The 21,336-nt window shown below is 49.2% G+C and overlaps 2 protein-coding genes and 1 long non-coding RNA gene across 5 annotated transcripts in view; 2 read left to right on the top strand and 1 right to left on the bottom strand.

Annotated features, from left to right (window-relative positions):
- The window catches only part of LOC119119612 (low-density lipoprotein receptor-related protein 1-like), a 47,705-nt gene extending 28,015 nt beyond the window's left edge, over positions 1 to 19,690 (top strand). The window contains exons 42-89 of one of the 3 annotated variants that reach the window (XM_037246076.1): positions 2,382 to 2,571; positions 2,645 to 2,849; positions 2,908 to 3,100; positions 3,188 to 3,313; positions 3,393 to 3,524; positions 4,052 to 4,171; positions 4,263 to 4,376; positions 4,450 to 4,599; positions 4,669 to 4,791; positions 5,162 to 5,278; positions 5,401 to 5,529; positions 5,600 to 5,725; positions 5,801 to 5,941; positions 6,035 to 6,222; positions 6,928 to 7,111; positions 7,179 to 7,264; positions 7,326 to 7,445; positions 7,514 to 7,701; positions 7,765 to 7,970; positions 8,559 to 8,747; positions 8,834 to 8,982; positions 9,042 to 9,135; positions 9,225 to 9,341; positions 9,424 to 9,543; positions 9,621 to 9,743; positions 9,909 to 10,034; positions 10,105 to 10,221; positions 10,565 to 10,671; positions 10,736 to 10,868; positions 10,940 to 11,062; positions 11,239 to 11,499; positions 11,628 to 11,765; positions 11,837 to 11,956; positions 12,111 to 12,388; positions 12,469 to 12,647; positions 12,709 to 12,815; positions 12,886 to 13,005; positions 13,088 to 13,264; positions 13,343 to 13,483; positions 13,566 to 13,739; positions 13,824 to 13,985; positions 14,063 to 14,234; positions 14,313 to 14,414; positions 14,491 to 14,561; positions 14,634 to 14,727; positions 14,810 to 14,848; positions 15,405 to 15,549; positions 18,413 to 19,690. In XM_037246076.1, coding sequence (XP_037101971.1) covers positions 2,382 to 2,571; positions 2,645 to 2,849; positions 2,908 to 3,100; positions 3,188 to 3,313; positions 3,393 to 3,524; positions 4,052 to 4,171; positions 4,263 to 4,376; positions 4,450 to 4,599; positions 4,669 to 4,791; positions 5,162 to 5,278; positions 5,401 to 5,529; positions 5,600 to 5,725; positions 5,801 to 5,941; positions 6,035 to 6,222; positions 6,928 to 7,111; positions 7,179 to 7,264; positions 7,326 to 7,445; positions 7,514 to 7,701; positions 7,765 to 7,970; positions 8,559 to 8,747; positions 8,834 to 8,982; positions 9,042 to 9,135; positions 9,225 to 9,341; positions 9,424 to 9,543; positions 9,621 to 9,743; positions 9,909 to 10,034; positions 10,105 to 10,221; positions 10,565 to 10,671; positions 10,736 to 10,868; positions 10,940 to 11,062; positions 11,239 to 11,499; positions 11,628 to 11,765; positions 11,837 to 11,956; positions 12,111 to 12,388; positions 12,469 to 12,647; positions 12,709 to 12,815; positions 12,886 to 13,005; positions 13,088 to 13,264; positions 13,343 to 13,483; positions 13,566 to 13,739; positions 13,824 to 13,985; positions 14,063 to 14,234; positions 14,313 to 14,414; positions 14,491 to 14,561; positions 14,634 to 14,727; positions 14,810 to 14,848; positions 15,405 to 15,549; positions 18,413 to 18,550 — 6,854 coding nt within the window. In that variant the 3' untranslated portion in view covers positions 18,551 to 19,690. The remainder of the gene's footprint in view (positions 1 to 2,381; positions 2,572 to 2,644; positions 2,850 to 2,907; positions 3,101 to 3,187; positions 3,314 to 3,392; positions 3,525 to 4,051; positions 4,172 to 4,262; positions 4,377 to 4,449; positions 4,600 to 4,668; positions 4,792 to 5,161; positions 5,279 to 5,400; positions 5,530 to 5,599; positions 5,726 to 5,800; positions 5,942 to 6,034; positions 6,223 to 6,927; positions 7,112 to 7,178; positions 7,265 to 7,325; positions 7,446 to 7,513; positions 7,702 to 7,764; positions 7,971 to 8,558; positions 8,748 to 8,833; positions 8,983 to 9,041; positions 9,136 to 9,224; positions 9,342 to 9,423; positions 9,544 to 9,620; positions 9,744 to 9,908; positions 10,035 to 10,104; positions 10,222 to 10,564; positions 10,672 to 10,735; positions 10,869 to 10,939; positions 11,063 to 11,238; positions 11,500 to 11,627; positions 11,766 to 11,836; positions 11,957 to 12,110; positions 12,389 to 12,468; positions 12,648 to 12,708; positions 12,816 to 12,885; positions 13,006 to 13,087; positions 13,265 to 13,342; positions 13,484 to 13,565; positions 13,740 to 13,823; positions 13,986 to 14,062; positions 14,235 to 14,312; positions 14,415 to 14,490; positions 14,562 to 14,633; positions 14,728 to 14,809; positions 14,849 to 15,404; positions 15,550 to 18,412) is intronic. The other 2 variants (XM_037246077.1, XM_037246078.1) reach the window with 2 other exon arrangements.
- LOC119119613 (galanin receptor type 1-like) lies at positions 9 to 1,606 on the bottom strand. Its single transcript, XM_037246079.1, has one exon. The coding sequence runs from the start codon at positions 1,152 to 1,154 to the stop codon at positions 129 to 131; it is 1,026 nt and encodes a 341-aa protein (XP_037101974.1). The 5' UTR covers positions 1,155 to 1,606; the 3' UTR covers positions 9 to 128.
- Positions 19,691 to 19,945: 255 nt separating the features above from the next.
- On the top strand, positions 19,946 to 21,307 carry LOC119115029. The gene is made up of 2 exons (XR_005096093.1): positions 19,946 to 19,978; positions 21,153 to 21,307. It is a non-coding gene; the product is annotated as an uncharacterized LOC119115029 (long non-coding RNA).
- Positions 21,308 to 21,336: the final 29 nt, after the last annotated feature.

Raw genomic sequence — 21,336 nt, 5'->3', positions numbered from 1 at the left:
TAAGTAGCGAGTTTGCTTTCAAACACACACACACACACCGTCAACATGTTTAATCGTGTTTTGAGTACATGGTGAGAAGGTCCGCCAGTTCGGAGAAAGTTCTGCAGCCGGTCCGGCGGTTCCTTCCTTCAGTTTCCGGTGTCCAACTCAAAGGTCTGCACCGTGTCCCCGCCCGTCATCGTGTGAGGACAAGCGCTGAGAGAGTTTTTGCAAAAGGTCCAGCGCTTCCGCCCCAGCTCCAGCAACTCCCTTCTGAACTTCTGCGACATGAACCCGTAGAGGACGGGGTTCACCACCGCCACGGAGGACGCCAGCAGTCGGGCCAAAACGGCGATTGTGTTGTAACCCTTAGAGCCCTGAATGCTTCCTCCGATGAAGGAGAACATGAGCGCGTAGGAGGGCAGCCAGAGGAGAGTGAAGACCAGGACCAGGAGAGCCGAAGTGTGGGTGACCTGCTTCTGGTATCGCTCCAGCCGGGGGGCGTTTCCCATCAAGCGCGCGCGGCGCAGAAAGCAGTAGATCTTTGCGTACATCAGCACGATCACGCCCAGCGGGAGGGCGAAGCCAAAGAAGAAGAGCCCCAGGCTGTAGACCAACTGGCTGAAGTCGGACAGAAAGGCGAAGCAGTGCACGGCTCTGGACGCCGTCACCGTGCGGAAGGCGAACTGCGGCGCGGCCAAGGCCGAAGCGGGGAGCCACACCAGGGCCACCGTGGCTTTGACGCGGCGGTGCATCCGGGAGCGGAAGGCCCAGGCCGGGTGCACCAGCGTCAGGTAACGGGTCACGGCCAGCGCCGCCAAGGTAAAAGCCGACGCCGAGGAGCAGGCCACGCCCAGGAAGCTGACGCCTTTGCACAGGAAGCTGCCGAAAGGCCAGAAGCCCAAGGCGATGGCCGTCGTGTGGAAGGGCAGGCAGAGCAGCTGCAGCAAGTCGGCGGCGCTCAGGGCCAGCAGCAGCGTGTCGGTCCCGTGCGGGGTCCGGCGCTCCTTGTGCCTGCGCCCGCTCAGGGTGCCCATGAGCAGGATTTGTCCCAGCAGGCCGGCCACCAGGATCAGCCCGTCCAGAATGGGCACCAGGACCTTAATCACAGCCTCCTCTGCCCTCTTCCTTTGTCCCACTTCACTGCTGTTTCCATACTGGCCCGACATCTCCATGTTCACGTCCGCTGGGTCGTTGGACAACGAGCAGCTGGCCTGACTCACTCGTTCATTCAGAAGGTCACCTCGGTGCTGGAAAGCTTTTCCAGAGCCTTCTCTCAAAGCTGCCGAATGTCCGCTTTTGCTCTGAAACGGCGAAGCAAGACCACGAGGAGCAGGAGCCCCTGGACGATGGCGTCGGCACGTTCTTCATCATCGCCAGCGCTCCATATTGGTATCGATTTCAGCTTCCTTTAACGGATTTACCGTTCCACTTGAAAGGCGATCAGTTCCACTCGAGGTCCACTCAGCTTGTAGATCCTGCTGGAAAAACAGCAACGGAATCAAAAGCGATCCAGTCTCCGGACTGCACTGCTCAGAGTGGTCAAGGTCTTGGAGCAGCTTTCTCCCACTCTTTCTGTTTGCACAGTATCCATGCGACAACGTTACGTAATACTGTCAGCAATTACGCAAGCAGGGAGGATGAAAAGAGCAACTATCTGTGTTTGTTGAGTTTGTTGACGTTCCTTTTAAGTGCATTGACTCAAGTTGGGATTCAGCGACAGATGCTCATTCATCCAAAATGTCTCAAAAGGCTCTATTGACTTTGCGCACAGAGCAAACAGCCTCTTCACGGTTTTTTTGCCCGTGTCGGGTACTCATAAAGGTCGGCCGTCGTACGCCTACGAGCAAACAATCGGCGCCGCTGAAATGATGAGTGGAAAAAAAAAAAAAAAAGGTGCCAACGTGGACTCCAACAGCTGCAGTGACTCGGCCTTCCCCCCAAGGCTGACTTGTCGAGCTGTTCCGTGCCAGTTCTTGGAATGATCCGGGGAATCCGCGGGGAGCTGGATCCGGGCGCTCGGCCATCAAGTGTCAGGACGACTCACGCCAAGTTGAGCGCACATGCTCCCCCCTCCCTCCCTAAAATCATGAGCTCATCAAGTTGTGAAAGTGCTGGACCTGCTGCTGTGATTGCGGGAGCTTTCTCCAAACATGGCCGCCAGTCAGCAGTTTTCAAAGGAGCAACTTGGAAAACAATATCAACTATTGGACATTGTCATGGCTTGATCTTCAGCTCCTGACCATATGTTGAAAACAGCTGCCATAGAATATCAGAATGTTAAAGAAAGAAGGACAAAAGTCAAACCAAAGTGATCCACTCACCCAATGAAGATGAAAGCATAGCTTCTTCTTCTTCTTGACGGCTCCACAACTGCTTCACCTGCTCCTTGTTTTCCACAGATGTGGGTTCGGTGGAGGGCCTGGCCTACCACCGCGGTTGGGATACGCTCTACTGGACCAGTTACACCACCTCCACCATCACTCGCCACACTGTGGACCAGAGCCGCTCTGTGGCCTACAACCGCAACGTGGTGGTCACCATGTCTGGAGAGGACCACCCCCGAGCCTTTGTGCTGGATGAGTGTCAGGAGTGAGTCATTCAGATCCAAACGTGGTCCAGATCTGGGCTCCGGCTCTAGCTCCTTTTGTGTTTCTCTCCACAGTCTAATGTTCTGGACAAACTGGAATGAGCAGACTCCCAGCATCATGAGGGCTTCCCTGAACGGCGCCAACGTGCTGGCCATCATCGGCAGCGATATTAAAACTCCCAACGGCCTGGCCATCGATCACCGAGCCGAGAAGCTCTACTTCTCCGACGCTACTTTGGACAAGATCGAGCGCTGCGAATACGACGGGAGCAGCCGATACGTAAGCTTTCCCGCCAAGGTAAGAGGAGAAATCGGTTCTGATCCGGCGCCCTTTTTAGGTTTTGTTGAAAAACGAGCCCGTGCATCCGTTCGGCCTGGCTGTGTACGGGGACTTCATCTTTTGGACGGATTGGGTGAGGAGGGCGGTCCTTCGAGCCGACAAGTACACGGGCGGCGACATGATAGTGCTCCGGGCCGACATCCCGCAGCAGCCAATGGGAATCGTCGCCGTGGCCAACGACACCAACAGCTGTGAGTTGCTCCGCCGTGTCCGCAATTCGCCGCCGTCCTTCCCTCCGCCGAGCGATAACTCCGTGTCCATCCGCCCGCCCGCATCAGGTGAGTTCTCTCCTTGCCGCACAAATAACGGAGGCTGCCAAGACCTGTGCCTGCCCACGTCTGACGGGAGGGTGAACTGCAGTTGCCGCGGAGACAGACGACTTCTGGAAGACAACACCTGCTCCCGTAAGGGGAACGGAGAAGCCGACTGGCGTGGAAGGCAAATGCGGCTTGAGTGATGAAAAGTGTTTTGCACCTCCCTCAGTAGCGCTGAATGTGACTTGCGGGAGCGTGGACGACTTTGAGTGCGGGAACGGCGACTGCATCAACTACAGCCTGACCTGTGACGGCATGGCCCACTGCAAGGACAAGTCGGATGAGAAGCAGTCCTACTGCGGTGAGCGCGACGTTTCGCTTGTGTGAGGTTTAGCATTCACACTCGGGGAGATGGTTTCAGCCTTTTGATTTCGATTGACAAGTCTCGCTGTTTGACTTCCAACACGGAAAAAACGCAAATTGTGAGTAAATTCGTGTTTGCTGGCTGATCGACCGTCCTTGATACTAGAACTGGAAGTTATTTAAATATATTACACTTAATATTATTACATTATATTATATTTATTATATTTATTATATTATATTTAAATAGGCTACAACCATTTTTCTCATGTAGTTAATTAGAGGTAAAGACATTAGGTTTGCTGTTATGTAATTAGCGACAATTAGATTTAATGCTGAAGTGATTCAATTTTGAATTGTTTATAAAATGCTGAAGTGATTCAATTTTGAATCGTTTATAAAATGCTTCAGAAAATTCGAAGACCTTTCCGGCAGGAGACTCCTTACCCAAAAGCTGCGCATTGAAAAGAAAAAAAAAATCTTGCAGTGTAAACTTAGAATCAAAATCTGTTTTCTGCCCCCCAGCCAATCGCATCTGTAAGAAAGGCTACAGGCGCTGCATGAACGGTCGCTGCATCGGTCACCAGTTCTGGTGTGACGGCACAGACGACTGCGGCGACCACTCGGATGAAATGCCTTGCAACGGTAAGTCGGTGGCGTGCGTTCCGCCGCATCATGTTTTTTTTTTTTTTTTTTTCGAGATGAGGAAGTCAATCCGTTTTGCCTCCTTTTGCAGTGACCCTGTGCAAAACCGGCGAGTTCCAGTGCAAAGACGGCAGCTGCATCTCCAACTTCAGCCGCTGCGACCAGGTGGTCAACTGCGAGGACGCCAGCGATGAAATGAACTGCCGTGAGAAAGCCGCTCGGATGACACGCCGGCGATCCCACGGAAGGCGGTGCCAAATTCTCTCATTCCCGTTCAGAGGCCACCGACTGCTCGCGCTTCTTCCGGCTGGGCGTGAAAGGCGCGTCCTTCCAGAGCTGCGAGAAAACCACCCTCTGCTATCTTCCGGCGTGGCTGTGCGACGGCAACAACGACTGCGGCGACTTCTCCGACGAGAGGAACTGCCCGGGTGGGTGCCTACCCACTCTGCTTTTTTGATGCCCGCGCTAGCTTTTGACTTCTTTGTCTGCGCTTGCAGATAAACGCAAGCTGAAATGTCCGGTCAACTTCTTTGCTTGCCCAAGCGGCCGCTGCATCCCCATGAGCTGGACTTGCGACAAAGAAAACGACTGCGAGAACGGAGCGGACGAGACGCACTGCGGTCAGTCTCGCCTCGACGCCACCTATCTTCCCGACAACGAGTTTGTACCGCATGTGTCGAATGTACAACAGCGGTGCAAAATATTGGGAACACTCCTGATCATAATGGATATATATTATTATAATAATACATTTATAATTAATACAATATATTTATATTAATGATTATATTATCATTTATATTGTATAATTAATTTGATTTTCATTATTTTTTTGCACATCCATAATATATTTATAATTAATATAATATATTTATATTAATAATTATATTATATAATTTATATTGTATAATTAATTAATTTATATTGTATAATTAATTTCATTTCAATTTAAATTGTATAATTAATTTCATTTTCTTTTTTTCTTTTCAGACAAATTTTGCACATCCAGCCAGTTTGAATGTGGAAACCACCGCTGCATTTCCAGCCATTGGGTGTGCGACGGTTCCGACGACTGCGGCGACGGATCGGACGAGGACGACAAATGCAGTAAGCCCACCGTTCGGTTGCGAGCAGCTCTTGAGCCACCATTTGATTCGAGCGCAAACATGTCCATGCAAAACAAAGAATGACATTCCAACAGATTGACTTGTTTGTTTCCGTGACCGCAGAATCCAAGACGTGCAGCCCCGAAGCCTTCCAGTGTCCCGGCTCGCACATGTGCGTGCCGCAGCGCTGGAAGTGCGACGGAGACATGGACTGTCCCGACGGAGCCGACGAGAGCGTCAAGGCCGGATGCCGTGAGTCGGACGCCGTACGCCGAGCGATCTGGTTTCCATCCCGTGAAATGATCTCCCTTTCCCGCGACAGTGCACATCAACGGCACGTGTGACGACGACGAGTTCATGTGCCAGAACAGGCAGTGCATTCCCAAGCACTTTGTGTGCGACCACGACACCGACTGCGCCGACGGCTCCGACGAGTCTCCCGAATGCGGTGAGAGAGTCGATGCGGAAAATATTCAGCCGCTACGCTCTGGACCGGCGGCCTCACTTTTGTTTTCTCTGGCAGAATATCCGACGTGCGGCCCTGACGAGTTCCGCTGCGCCAACGGCCGCTGCCTCAATCAGAAGAAATGGGAGTGCGATGGCGAGTTTGACTGTCAAGATCACTCGGATGAAGCGCCCAAGAACCCGCGCTGCACCGACTCAGGTCGCAATTCTCACTCGTCAACAAATGAAAATACTCAGTTGGGTCAAATCTGCCGCCGGTTGCAAATGTTTTTTGACCCGCGTGTGATTCCAGAGAGGACGTGCAACGAATCGTCCTTCACGTGCCGCAATGGAAATTGCTTGAACGAGACTCTGCTGTGCGACCGCAACGACGACTGCGGCGACGGCTCCGACGAACTCAACTGCTTCATCAACGAGTGTCTCAACAGTAAACTGAGCGGCTGCTCGCAACTCTGCGATGACCTCAAGATCGGCTACAAGGTCTGTACGCCGAGAATATTTCATGAATGCGATTCCCCGCTCCAAACGTGTGCTTGCGCAAGACCTCAACTGGTTTTGGCTCTCCTTCCTGAAAGTAGGAGGCGCGTCAAGAGCAGCTTGAACTGAGCGTGAACTTTCATGTTTGGAGTAGCGAGGCTGCAGTCAGAGCTCCTTTTGAAAATCGTTAAGCGTGGCTGCCTGCCCTGTTGATGGCCCAGCCCAGCGTAAATTAGCTGTTGACGCAAGCAGGAGAGCAGTCACGTGACACCCTTTGTTTCTCAGCTTATCGTATTGACTCGGTAACCAAAGTGACTGCTGGATTGCGAAATATATTCACAAGGCACCTGCCTCCAAGCTAAAAATAAAATATCAGCTCAACTTACGACATGCTTTGCCATTTTCCAGCTTTTTAAATCATGCGTAGTATCTGGATACGTCTTATACTGCCCCCTGGTGGCCAAGGCGCACATACCAAAGGGAGCAGCACAATGGCCATTCCATTCATTTCAATGGGGAAGCGTGATTTCAAATATGTGGTTTGAGATACAAGTCACGGTTTGAATTGGAAAGTCGTTCGTTTCACAATCGAATCACGACTCGGCATTCGATAGAAATCCCATTTTTTCATCAAAGGGGTGGGGGGGGGGTCGCAGCTGCGTCAATGCTTTGTCTCTGAGAGCCGTCTGGTGCGCTCGGCACATTCAGTGCAGGTGCCATCCCGGTTTCCAGCTGAAGCGGGACGGCAAGACGTGCGTGGATGTGGACGAGTGCACCAGCAGCTACCCTTGCACTCAGCGCTGCATCAACACGCACGGCAGCTTCCACTGTCTCTGCGTGGATGGATTTGAACTCAGCCCCAACGATCCCACCATCTGTAAATCCACATCAGGTATACCATACGGCAAGTCCACTCACGTCACCGTTTGACTTGATTTCAAAATGCTTTCTGTGTGCAGAGGTGGAGGCCTATTTGATCTTTGCTAACCGCTACTACCTGCGAAAGCTCAACCTGGACGGTTCCAACTACACTCTTATCAAGCAGGTAGAGAGGAATAAGAGAGCTTGTTGCTATTTCCTTTACTGGTGACCACACTATGTTTTAGGGACTGAATAACGCTGTGGCGCTGGACTTCCATTACGCCGAGCAAATGATCTACTGGGCCGACGTCACCACTCAGGGCAGCATGATCCGACGTATGCGAATGAACGGCAGCAACATGGAGGTCGGGCACGGGAAGGAGAAGGGGAAAAAAAAAAAAAAAGGTCCTCGGGTGATTAGAAATATTTGCAGGTGCTTCACCGGACCTCTCTGAGCAACCCGGACGGCGTGGCTGTGGATTGGGTGGGCGGCAACCTGTACTGGTGCGACAAAGGCCGGGACACCATCGAAGTGTCCAAACTGAACGGAGCCTACCGGACGGTGCTGGTCAACAGCGGGCTGAGGGAACCTCGCGCCGTGGCAGTGGATGTGCGCTACGGGTGAGAACCCGTGAGCGGTCGCTCTCATCCGGACCGGGATGATTGACAGCTTTTTGCGTCTAGGTACCTGTACTGGTCCGACTGGGGCGACAACCCCCATATTGGGAGGATCGGCATGGACGGTAGCAACAGGAGCGTGCTCATACAAGATAAGATCACGTGGCCCAACGGTCTGACCTTGGACTTTATCAACGACCGCATATACTGGGCAGACGCCAGGGAGGATTACATCGAGTTTGCCAGTTTGGACGGCACCAGCAGACACACAGGTTCTTCTTCTTTGTACGCTTGCTGCACGCGATTGTGAGAGAGGAAGCAAACCACGTGTCATTAAGGAACATTTTCCAAAGGTGGTGGTCAAACGTGAAGGAGATCATTTCAGCTTTGTTTGGATTGAGATCGGAACGTACTAAAGGTCACGTCAGGGCAAATAGTGAAACTATTCTTCGTGCCAGATGACACCATTTTCGATTAGCTCGACATCCATAAACGTGACGGATATGGATCATAAGCGGATTTTACAAGCAAAGCATTCGCGCAGGCCAGGCCAAGTCTATCGGAGCAGAAAGAGCACATTGAGAGTATAAAAGCTAATCGGGCGCAGCCAACGTTGCGTAACGTGTGTAGATATAGCGTCGGCCGGGTTGCTGCGCACCCACTCGCTTTCGATTTAGTCTCCACAGTATCTGCTGCACCTGCAAAATGTCAATTCCTGCAATTATTAGACAATGAAAGTCCTCTATGAATTTGTAAGCCCTTGAAAGATTGAAACATGGCCACTTCATTAGGTACTCAATCCATAATTTGCAATTCAAGTCTTTCTCATTGGCCCAATAACTGTTTGTGTCCTCTGGCAGTTCTCAGCCAAGACATCCCACATATCTTTGCCATGACGCTGTTTGAGGAATACATCTACTGGACTGACTGGGAGACCAAGTCCATCAACAGAGCTCACAAGACTCGGGGGACCAACAAGACCACCCTCATCAGCACCCTACATCGGCCCATGGACGTCCACATTTACCACCCCTATCGCCAGCCTCCGGGTAATGCGCTCAACCCAGTCGCCAGAATTTTGCTGTCCTTTTTTTCCTCTCTCCATTGTGGAAATGCTGTAATCTTTCTTGACCAGTGAGCAGTCACCCGTGCCAGACGGACAACGGCGGCTGTAGCAACCTGTGCCTGCTCTCGCCCGGCGGGGGCTACAAATGCGCCTGCCCCACCAACTTCTACCTTGCCAGCGACCAGCGGACGTGCATGTCCAACTGCACGGCTAGCCAGGTGACGCCATCCGCGCAAGCATTCTGGGCATTAGCTTCATTTGCATTTTGCTCTTGTAGTTTGTCTGCAAGAACGACAAGTGCATTCCGTTTTGGTGGAAATGTGACACGGAGGACGATTGCGGCGACCGCTCGGACGAGCCGGCCGACTGTTGTGAGTGTGGATCGTCCAAAACGTAGCGAGCGGCGGTCTCGTGAGCGATGGGCTCACGGGCAACGGTGCTCCGGTACTTTTTTTGACAGCTGAGTTCAAGTGTCGACCGGGCCAGTTCCAGTGCGGCACAGGGATCTGCACCAACCCGGCGTACATATGCGACGGAGACAACGACTGTCAGGATAATTCGGACGAGGCCAACTGCGGTACGGCTCGTCTTTGTTTGTCTTGCGGCGCGCGGCGTTCCGACAGGATTTCTGACTGTCCGTTTGTGTCACGGCGTGGCAGATATTCACGTTTGCCTGCCCAGCCAGTTCAAATGTTCCCACCCGAGTCGCTGCATCCCCGGAATCTTCCGCTGCAACGGCCAAGACAACTGCGGTGAGGGAGAGGACGAGAAGGACTGCCGTGAGTGTTTTTCCGCGCTTGGCCTGTTCCGGTTGCGTCTTGCTCCAGGTCATCAAATCCTGGATTTTTCTTTGTAGCTGAGGTCACGTGCGCACCCACCCAGTTCCAGTGCGCCGTCACCAAACGCTGTATTCCTCGCGTCTGGGTGTGCGACCGCGACAACGACTGCGTGGACGGTTCGGATGAACCCGCCAACTGCAGTAAGCAGGAGGAGTTGCATTGTTTTCTTCTGCAGCGCAATTTGAATCAAATGCCAAATTAGCAAAAGAGCTAATGTAGCAGACATGCCGGGCCACTCGGGGGGCCTCTGATTGAAGAGGGAAGCATTTGAGCTCCTCGTTAAAAGCAAATATTGCCACCCGTAGCCCAGATGACCTGCGGCGTGGACGAGTTCCGCTGTAAAGACTCCGGGCGCTGCATCCCGGCCCGCTGGAAGTGCGACGGCGAGGACGACTGCGGCGATGCCTCTGACGAGCCCAAGGAGGAGTGCGGTGAGCCTTTTCGCCCAAACGAGCCGGGTCGCTCGTCTTTCGTCACCACAACATGTGCTGATGTGCGCAGCCGAGAGGACGTGCGAGCCGTACCAGTTCCGCTGCAAAAACAACCGCTGCGTCCCGGGCCGCTGGCAGTGCGACTACGACAACGACTGCGGCGACAACTCGGATGAAGACAAATGCGGTTGGTGCCCCTGCTCTTGACTCCGCCCACATTGTCCATAACATGCGGTCGCTGTCATGACGAGTACATTTCATCTCCTCATGTCTTGTCTGTTTCATTTCACACTGTCGCGTTGGCATGAGCTAGAGGTGAGTCTTCATTACGCCTTCCATGTGCCGCCTTCATGCGGGAGACTTGACTTTCCTAATAGAATGCAAAAAACAACTTTAATTGTCCTTTCTTAAGATGACGGTCGTGACAATCGTTTCTAATTTCGTCGTTGTCATTGCGAAGACCCGATTTTGTGCCCAAGCTGTAATTGCGCCGAGCTCCTTTTGTTGAAATGCTTTTCCTTTGGGCGCAGTGCCTCGGCAGTGCTCGGAAAGCGAGTTCGCCTGCACCAACGGCCGCTGCATCGCCGGCCGGTGGAAGTGCGACGGAGACCACGACTGCGCCGATGGATCCGATGAGGTGCCTTCAACGCATTCCGTCATTTACCAGGATGAAGTTTGACACTTTTTTTTCCTTTTCCCAGGATGGCTGCGATGTCAAGTGTGACAACGACCAGTTCCAGTGCAAGAACGGCCACTGTATTTCCATTCGCTGGCGATGTGACGCCGACCCGGATTGCTTGGACGGCAGCGATGAGGAGAACTGCCACAGTTCCGGTGAGTGCATCATCTTGTTTTTTTAGCTCCAATTGTGCGGGATGGACTCAAGTCACTTGCTCTTCTTTCAGCTGGCCGTCACTGTCCTTTGGATGAATTCCAGTGCAACAACACCCTGTGCAAACCTCTCGCCTGGAAGTGTGATGGAGAGGATGACTGTGGAGACAACTCGGATGAGAATGCGGAAGAATGCAGTGAGTGTCGAGCACAAAAAAAAAAAAAGCACAAAACTTGTGTAGACTACATGGTCTCATAACTACACGGACAACAAACGTAATTCAGGAAACGTTACAATGCTCCGTAAAATGTTCATGATCGAGCTAGCACAGAAGCACAAGTTGACTTTTTCTTTTTTTTTTTTTTTGCATAGGGAAGTTCCAGTGTCCTCCCACCAGAGCTTTCCGCTGCCAAAACGACCGCGTATGTCTTCAGATGTCAAAGAGATGCGACGGCATCGACCACTGCGGCGACAAATCGGACGAACGGGATTGCGAAGTCCATCCGGCAGTTCCCGCTTGCGAGAAAGACCAGTTCTTGTGCGCAAACGGGAAGTGCATCAGCGCCACTCTGAGATGCAACGTCTTTAACGACTGCGAGGACTACGGCTCCGACGAGATCAACTGCAAATCTGGTACGTTTCTTGCTTTACAGGGTTTTTGATTCTTTTTTTTTGGAGACCCTTACATTTGAATTCACATGTTTTGGACTATTGAATACCATCTCAACAATTTGACGAGTTTGTTGTTTTGTTGTTGACAGAGAGCAAGCTAAACGACTGCAGGAGCAACAGGACTCAGTGCGGCGACGGCGACGAGGCCCACTGCGTCACCAACGGCACCGACGCCTTCTGCTCCTGTAAAGCGGGCTTCCGCAAGATCAGCCATCGCACGTGTGGAGGTAAAGGTGCACAAAAGAGCAATCCTTTTTTTTTCTTCACCTCATTTATTGACTCTCATGCTGTTTTTCAGACACAAACGAGTGTCTCGAGTTCGGAGCGTGTTCCCACGTGTGCAACAACACCAAGGGCTCGTACAAATGCAGCTGCCACAAGCACTTCACCAAGATCAACGACAACTGCAAAGCTGACAGTGAGCGCCGACTTTCATCTTTTCATCTAAAAAAACAAAAACAAATCCGCATTGTCAATCTTGAGCAAACTGACATTATTTCTCCTCAAGCTATTTTCAAAAGTGTAAATTGGTTAATAAGATCAAAAAAGCCGACCAAGCATTTGTCTCGCAGACATGAACAGCAGTCAGCAGGTCCTCTACATAGCCGACGACAACGAAATCCGCAGCCTGGACCCGGGCATGCCCGACTGGCGCTACGAGCAGACCTTCCAAGGGGACGCCAGCGTGCGCATCGATGCCATGGACCTGCACGTCAAGACCAACCGCGTCTTCTGGACCAACTGGCACACGGGGCGCATCTCCTCCTACGAACTTCCCGGGCAGTCCACCTTGTCGGCCAACTCCCACCGCAACAAGCGGCAGAGCGCGGGCAGGATCACCAACCTGCAGGTACGACTCAAAGGCCCAAACGCGACCTTTGACCTTTCGTTGACAGGTGCAAAGGAGTAAACGTCTCTCGTGTCATCCAGATTAAAGAGCTGAAGATGCCTCGGGGAATAGCCGTGGACTGGGTGGCCGGTAACCTGTACTGGACCGACTCCGGTCGAGATGTCATCGAGGTGGCTCAGATGTCAGGCCGCCATTGCAAGACTCTCATCTCGGGCATGATAGACGAGCCCTACGCCATCGTGGTGGATCCGCAGAGAGGGTACGCCATTGGCAAAGCCCAGCTTGACCGTTTTGGTTTGAAATCTGCCTTTGTCTTCCAGCACCATGTACTGGGCGGACTGGGGGAACCATCCCAAAATTGAGACAGCCGCCATGGATGGAACGCTGCGACAGACCCTGGTCCACGAGAACATCCAATGGCCGACAGGTCGGTCGGCCGACCTTTGCTGAGCCTTGCTTTTGTGTAGCTTGTGTAGCGAGGTCTTTTGACTCCCCAGGTTTGGCGGTGGACTACTTCAACAAGCGTCTTTACTGGGCCGACGCAAAGCTTTCGCTCATCGGAAGCGTTCGTCTGGATGGCTCCGATTCCGTCGTAGCCGCCTCCGGCGTCAAAAACAGTTGAGCTCCTTCCTTTGAACAAAAGCTACCGCTCGTGACAGGAAATGAAATAATGCTCGTGTCTTTTGTGTCCACGTCCAGAGCTGGCCCACCCGTTTAGCATCGATATCTTTGAGGACTACATCTACGGAGTCACCTTAGTCAATAACGTTGTTTTCCGGGTTAACAAATTTGGGAAAGGCCCCATGGAGACGCTCACCACGGGCATCAACCACGCCACTGACATCGTTTTGTACCACCGCTACAAGCAGCCGGAGAGTGAGTGGCATCCATCAACTTGATCAAATCGCGCCCGATTCTTTGACGATTCTCATCACTTGTGTTTCTGTGCTTTAGTGACCAACCCATGTGACAGGAAGAAGTGCGAGTGGCTCTGTCTGCTCAGCCCCAGCGGACCGGTGTGCACCTGCCCCAACAACTTCATCGCCGACAACGGCACGTGTGTGGAGCGGTCCGGCCCGACCCAGTCGCCCTTCTGTACGTCTGCCTTCCTCAATCTACTCTTCTTCTTCCTACTGGCTGTTGACGCTGGTGTAACTGCTGGCAAATATCTCCACAGCGCCCCCCTCAGGCCCTTGCGACATTCAGTGTCAGAACGGAGGGAGTTGCTTCCTCAACGCCCGACAGGTGGCCAAATGTCGCTGCCAGCCCAGCTACACCGGAGAGAGATGCCAGATCAACCAGTGCCGGGATTACTGCAAGAATGGAGGAACCTGCACCGCATCTCATACAGGTGAGTGGAGAGGAACACATAAAAAATGAACGGGGGCGGGGTCAGCTTTCAAACAACTCTGACAAAGACGCTATGACTCGCTAGGTGCTCCAACGTGCAGATGCCCAAAAGGCTTCACGGGGCCCAACTGCGACCGTCACACTTGTCAGAACTACTGCCAGAACGGCGGCAACTGCTCGGTCAACTCGGGCAATCAGCCGACCTGCAGCTGCCCCACCGAATACCGCGGCGATCAGTGCCAGTACAGTAAGTGGGCGTTCTCGCACCGTCACCGCCTACGCCACCGTTGGTGCCGCCTTCCTTCACCTTCCGATTGCTCGCAGGTCAATGCGAAGGCTATTGCGAGAACGGCGGAACGTGCTTGCAAACGTCCAACGGCACCAAAACGTGTCAGTGCTCCAGTCAGTACGTCGGACAGCAATGCGAGCTGGACAAATGTGTCTTCTGTGGCACGGGTAGCTGTCTGACGTCCTCTTCGGGACAAGTCTCTTGCAGGTATGTCAAAGTCTCCACAAGGGCAACCACGTCTCTGTCTCATTTTTTGTGGCCCACATGTCGTTTATTTGTGTGTAGCTGCCCCAACGGTCAGACCCAACCCAGCTGCTATACCTGCTTGGACTACTGCTCCAATGGCCAATGTAGCGTTGATACTCGCACGCTACTCCCCCAGTGCAAGTAAGATGAGCACCTTTTTCTTCATGCCTGGCAAAAAATGCTTTAACACGGTGGCTGTGTCTGACCATGTGTGCAGGTGTCCCGCAGCATGGAGAGGTTACAGGTGTGAAATTGCTTCTTCGGTGGATTCCTCGGTGTCTGGCGGAAGTGAGTGGCAAGCTTCTTGAGTGACAACTTGTATTTTGGCTGGATTTGTTGAGCTTTTTCGCTGGCTCCCAGGAACGGCGTCAGTGGTGGTCCCCGTGCTTCTACTGCTCTTACTGGCACTGCTGGTGGTTGGCGCCATCCTGTGGTACAAGAGGAGAATGCGAGGGTAGGCCTTGTCACGGTTGTCTTTCTATGAATCAATCTTTCGTCTTTGCTTGTCCATCAAGCATCTCTTTCCTGTCTCCCAGGTCTCTTTGGCCGGCCAAATCTTGCTCTCGCTGCTCGCGGTAACTTGACAGGCTTGCAACATTCAGGCTTTGCTAAGCCCACTCCCTCTCTCCCTCCCTAAAAATGTGTTGTCCATGCATCCCTCTGAGCGTTGGCCTTTAAGTATCTGTCTGTCCTTGCCTGCCTTTTGCTGCCCGAGAAACCGAAAGGACGACCGCAATTTAGCAAATTTTGCCGCTCCGTCATTCGTTATTCTGTCATTGTCATTCAGCCATTTTTTTAAGCACAACAAAACTGTGCTCCCCCCCCCCAAAAAAAAAACCCATAAGAAAAGGATGGACTGCCTATGACGGATGGGTGCCTGAGCAGCTGACGAATGACAAGCGGGCAAAGTGTTGTTTTTATTTTGCTTGTCCATACGGTTTCCTGTTGTACATGTTGCAGTGTGCTTGCTTGGCGAAGTATGGAACGGTCTCTGAATAAACGATGATGGCGTGTAAACTGCCCAGCATTCTTTCCAATGCTGCTGCAATGTTTTCCCCAGCATTTTGAAAAACAAAACTTTGTATAGATGCTACTGCCGACTCAGCTTCTCGTCTGTTCTGCTTGTTGTAGCGCTAAGGGCTTCCAGCACCACAGGATGACCAACGGCGCCATGAACGTGGAGATCGGCAATCCCGCCTACAAAATCTACGAGGGAGACCCTGACGATGACGCTGGCGAGCTCCTAGATTCAGACTTTGCTTTGGACCCGGAGAAAGTAAGGACAAGGAAACATATGCAATACACAATGCAAACCCTACTTCAAAACCGTACCCTTAGTTTGAAACCCTTCTTCAGAATCCTACCCCTACTTCAGAACCCTAACCCTGGTTTGAAAGCCTCACCCTAGTTTGAAACTCTAACACTAGTTTGAAACCCTATTTCAGAACTATAACCCTAGTTTGAAACCCTACTTCCAAACCCTAACCCTAGTTTAAAACCCTAACCCAAGTTTGAAACCCTACTTCAAAACCCCTAACTTGAGTTTAACAACTACTTCAAAACCTTAACCCGAGTTTGAAACCCTAATCCTACTGTGAAAGCCTACTTCAAAACCCTAACCCTAGTTTGAAACCCTACTTCAAAACCATAACCCTAGTTTTAATCCCTTACCCTAGTTTGAAACCCTAGTTTTAAAGCCCTAGTTTGAAACCCTCGTTTTAAACCCTAACCCTAGTTTGAAACCCTAACCTTGGTTTTAAACCCTAACCTTGGTTTTAAACCCTAGTTTAAAACCCTAACCTTGGTTTTAAACCGTAGTTTGAAACCCTAACCCTAGTTTGAAACCCTAACACTAGTAAGAAACACTACTTTGAAACCCTAACACTAGTATGAAACCCTATTTTGAAACCCTAATCCTAGTATGAAACCCTACTTCAAAACCATAACCCTAGTTTTAATCCTTTACCCTAGTTTGAAACCCTAGTTTTAAACCCCTAGTTTGAACCCCTCGTTTTAAACCCTAACCCTAGTTTGAAACCCTAACCTTGGTTTTAAACCCTAACCTTGGTTTTAAACCCTAGTTTGAAACCCTAACCTTGGTTTTAAACCCTAGTTTGAAACCCTAACCCTAGTTTGAAACCCTAACACTAGTAAGAAACACTACTTTGAAACCCTAACACTAGTATTAAACCCTATTTTGAAACCCTAATCCTAGTATGAAACCCTACTTCAAAACCATAACCCTAGTTTTAATCCTTTACCCTAGTTTGAAACCCTAGTTTTAAACCCCTAGTTTGAACCCCTCGTTTAAACCCTAACCCTAGTTTGAAACCCTAACCTTGGTTTTAAACCCTAACCTTGGTTTTAAACCCTAGTTTAAAACCCTAACCTTGGTTGTAAACCCTAGTTTGAAACCCTAACCTTGGTTTTAAACCCTAACCTTGGTTTTAAACCCTAGTTTGAAACCCTAACCCTAGTTTGAAACCCTAACACTAGTAAGAAACACTACTTTGAAACCCTAACACTAGTATGAAACCCTATTTTGAAACCCTAATCCTAGTATGAAACCCTACTTCAAAACCATAACCCTAGTTTTAATCCTTTACCCTAGTTTGAAACCCTAGTTTTAAACCCCTAGTTTGAACCCCTCGTTTTAAACCCTAACCCTAGTTTGAAACCCTAACCTTGGTTTTAAACCCTAACCTTGGTTTTAAACCCTAGTTTAAAACCCTAACCTTGGTTTTAAACCCTAGTTTGAAACCCTAACCCTAGTTTGAAACCCTAACACTACTTTGAAACCCTAACACTAGTATGAAACCCTATTTTGAAACCCTAATCCTAGTATGAAACCCTACTTCAAAACCATAACCCTAGTTTTAATCCTTTACCCTAGTTTGAAACCCTAGTTTTTAACCCCTAGTTTGAACCCCTCGTTTTAAACCCTAACCCTAGTTTGAAACCCTAACCTTGGTTTTAAACCCTAACCTTGGTTTTAAACCTTAGTTTAAAACCCTAACCTTGGTTTTAAACCCTAGTTTGAAACCCTAACCCTAGTTTGAAACCCTAACACTAGTAAGAAACACTACTTTGAAACCCTAACACTAGTATGAAACCCTGTTTTGAAACCCTAATCCTAGTATAAAACCCTACTTCAAAGCCATAACCCTAGTTTTAATCCCTTACCCTAGTTTGAAACCCTAGTTTTAAACCCCTAGTTTGAAACCCTCGTTTTAAATCCTAATCCTAGTTTGAAACCCTAACCTTGGTTTTAAACCCTAACCTTGATTTTAAACCCTAGTTTAAAACCCTAACCTCGGTTTTAAACCCTAGTTTGAAACCCTAACCCTAGTTTGAAACCCTATTTTGAAACCCTAATCCTAGTATGAAACCCTATTTCAAAACCATAACCCTAGTTTTAATCCCTTACCCTAGTTTGAAACCCTAGTTTTAAAGCCCTAGTTTGAAACCCTCGTTTTAAATCCTAACCCTAGTTTGAAACCCTAACCTTGGTTTTAAACCCTAACCTTGATTTTAAACCCTAGTTTAAAACCCTAACCTTGGTTTTAAACCCTAGTTTGAAACCCTAACCCTAGTTTGAAACCCTAACACTAGTAAGAAACACTACTTTGAAACCCTAACACTAGTATGAAACCCTATTTTGAAACCCTAATCCTAGTATGAAACCCTATTTCAAAACCATAACCCTAGTTTTAATCCCTTACCCTAGTTTGAAACCCTAGTTTTAAAGCCCTAGTTTGAAACCCTCATTTTAAACCCTAACCCTAGTTTGAAACCCTAACCTTGGTTTTAAACCCTAGTTTAAAACCCTAACCTTGGTTTTAAACCCTAGTTTGAAACCCTAACCCTAGTTTGAAACCCTAACACTAGTAAGAAACACTACTTTGAAACCCTAACACTAGTATGAAACCCTATTTTGAAACCCTAATCCTAGTATGAAACCCTACTTCAAAACCCTAACCCTAGTTTGAAAGCCGTATCACTGATCCAGTTAACAATGGGAATATCTGCACAGTGCAAAAAAAAAAAAAAAAAGAACGCTACTTCAGCTAACTTTTCAAGAGTCATAGAAATGGACTTGGCAGCCCACGTGGCTAATTCTTGTGGTTTGTGCGCCGCAGCCCACCAACTTTACCAACCCCGTGTACGCCAGCCTCTACATGGGCGCCCACAACAGCAACAACTCCCTGGCCAGCACGGATGAAAAGAAGGAGCTCCTTTCCCAGGGCGACGAGAGCATGAGCGACCCCCTGGCGTAGAGAAAAATCAGGAACACTGTATAAAATGTATAAAATGAAGGACTACTTTTTTAAGTGATTGCAGTATTATATTTTGTTCTTTGACACCAACAAACAAATCTTCCAATGTGGAAAAAAGGAACCGTTTCATCCACTTTTCCTCCTTTATTTTCCATTTCTGCTCGCCTTCCTCTCTCACGTTTGCTCTCTGCAAAAGGAAAAGAAAGAGCAAATTGCCGTGGAACATTTTTGAGTATTATTTTTGTACGAATGGTGTCGCGGGCAAAGAGCGAAACATTTCCGCTGTGGATGAAAAGACATGCGTGTCGCTTTCACGTCCAACATGTTTTGTTTTTGCATCTGAGCTCAACATTCAAGTCTTTTATGTCACAAAAGTTCCATATATTTGCATCTAGACCAGATATAGTGATATAGATATATAGACGTATATACTTGCAAAGCTATTAACAAAGTGTCTTGAAAGTATACCCGGGAACATTTGTAACAATTTGCAGTCTGGAAGTCACGTGTGAGTGAATGAGTGAATGAGTGCTGATGATTGTAACGTTCCAGGATGAGACATCTGGAATCAACACTGTGGCCTTGGATTACTGTAAGAGGCAATTTATGTTCTAGAAGGTGACAACAGACTTACCATATGTTAAAACACACACAATAATTTTGTGACAATTGTTGACTTTTTTGCTTTTATTCCTTCTGTGTTGGCCGCAACTGTTTTCTGAGGAAAGGCCAGCCAGGGTTACCATTGGATGTTTGTTTTTTCCTCATCATTACGTGTAATTAATTTGGGTCCTCGTTCATTCCCAGGATGCAGAGTGATCAGCTTCCCGATAAGCATTCCTTTTGTTCGAGCCTTCGGCGCGCTGCTAATGCTAACCATCTGTCTGGAGAATGTTCGCGCTGCTTCGATTGCGGGGCCCTGAATTTGTCAGACAAATGTGGAAAGCCTTCGTTTAACAGTGTTCTCATTTTTCTTTTTTTTTTTAACATCTGACCATGTCAATCAGAACAATCATCATTGAGTTGGAAAAGTGTATTTGTTAGCAGAAACCCACTTGGATCTGTGTGGTTCTGATTGTTTTTATGATTCTCTTTCTTTTTGATATAAGAAATTAAATGGATTTTTATAGTAGAACTGTATGGTGACTCATGTCTGTCATTTGAAGACGTCTGGGATGGCGCAAAACACGGAACAAAAAAAAGTCATTTAGGGATTCACGAGCTAATCATAAAAAAAAAGATTTTTTTTCCATCATTCTTTATTACAAAGAAAATCATCGATGCAGGATCATTTTTCAAGTAAATGTCTTGATTTGATTGTACGTTAATTGATCATCTTTATATATTGTCAAAAAAAAAAGGATCACTTCTGCCGAAAGAAACGGGAAAACATCTTAGAGCAGGGGTGTCAAACTCCAGTCCTCGAGGGTCGCAATCCAACATGTTTTCCAAGTGACCCTCGTTAAGCGCACCTGCATGAAAAGTTTTAGCCGCTTTCACGTTCTGCAGGAGCTAAAACATTTCACGCAGGTGCACTTAACGAGGGACGCACACGGACACTCCATTAGGTACACCGCCATTTTCAAGTGTACCTTATAACAGGCCACTTTATTAGGGAAATATGGTCAAAGGTCACAAGTGTCAAGCTCTAGTCCTCGGGGCCGCGTTCCAATATGTTTTCCATGTTACCCTCGTTAAACACACCTGCGTGAAAAGTTTTAGCCACTTTCACGTTCTGCAGGAGCTAAAACTTTTCACGCAGGTGCACTTAACGAGGGAAGCACACGGACACTCCATTAGGTACACCGCCATTTTCAAGTGTACCTAATAACAGGCCACTTTATTAGGGAAATATCATGGTCAAAGGTCACAGGTGTCAAGCTCTAGTCCTCGGGGCCACGTTCCAACATGTTTTCCACGTGACCCTCATTAAGCGCACCTGCGTGAAAAGTTTTTGGTCACTTTCACGTTCTGAAGGAGCTAAAACTTTTCACGCAGGTGCGCTTAACGAGGGAATCACACGGACACTCCATTAGGTACACCGCCATTTTCAAGTGTACCTAATAACAGGCCACTTTATTAGGGAAATATCATGGTCAAAGGTCACAGGTGTCAAGCTCTAGTCCTCGGGGCCACGTTCCAACATGTTTTCCACGTGACCCTCATTAAGCGCACCTGCGTGAAAAGTTTTTGGTCACTTTCACGTTCTGAAGGAGCTAAAACTTTTCACGCAGGTGCGCTTAACGAGGGAAGCACACGGACACTCCATTAGGTACACCGCCATTTTCAAGTGTACCTAATAACAGGCCACTTTATTAGGGAAATATCATGGTCAAAGGTCACAGGTGTCAAGCTCTAGTCCTCGGGGCCGCGTTCCAACATGTTTTCCACGTGACCCTCATTAAGCGCACCTGCGTGAAAAGTTTTTGGTCACTTTCACGTTCTGAAGGAGCTAAAACTTTTCACGCAGGTGCGCTTAACGAGGGAATCACACGGCCACTCCATTAGGTACACCGCCATTTTCAAGTGTACCTAATAACAGGCCACTTTATTAGGGAAATATCATGGTCAAAGGTCACAGTTGTCAAGCTATAGTCCTCAGGGCCGCGTTCCAACACGTTTTCCAAGATTCCCTCGTTAAATGCACCTGTGTCAAAAGTTAGGCTCCTGCAGGACATGAAAATGAACTGATCTTTTCACTCAGGTGTGTTTAACGAGGGTAACTTGGAAAACATATTGGAACGCGGCCCCCGAGGACTGGAGGTCGACACCCCTGTCCTAGAGCG

Source organism: Syngnathus acus, chromosome 2 (genome assembly GCF_901709675.1).
Source record: "Syngnathus acus chromosome 2, fSynAcu1.2, whole genome shotgun sequence".
NCBI classification, from domain to species: Eukaryota; Metazoa; Chordata; class Actinopteri; order Syngnathiformes; family Syngnathidae; genus Syngnathus; species Syngnathus acus.
This window is presented reverse-complemented; position numbering and strand designations above follow the sequence as displayed.

What these genes read in the sequence shown, in the direction of transcription:
- LOC119119613 (XM_037246079.1), bottom strand. Translation starts at nt 1,154, where the DNA reads ATGGAGATGTCGGGCCAGTATGGAAACAGCAGTGAAGTGGGACAAAGG.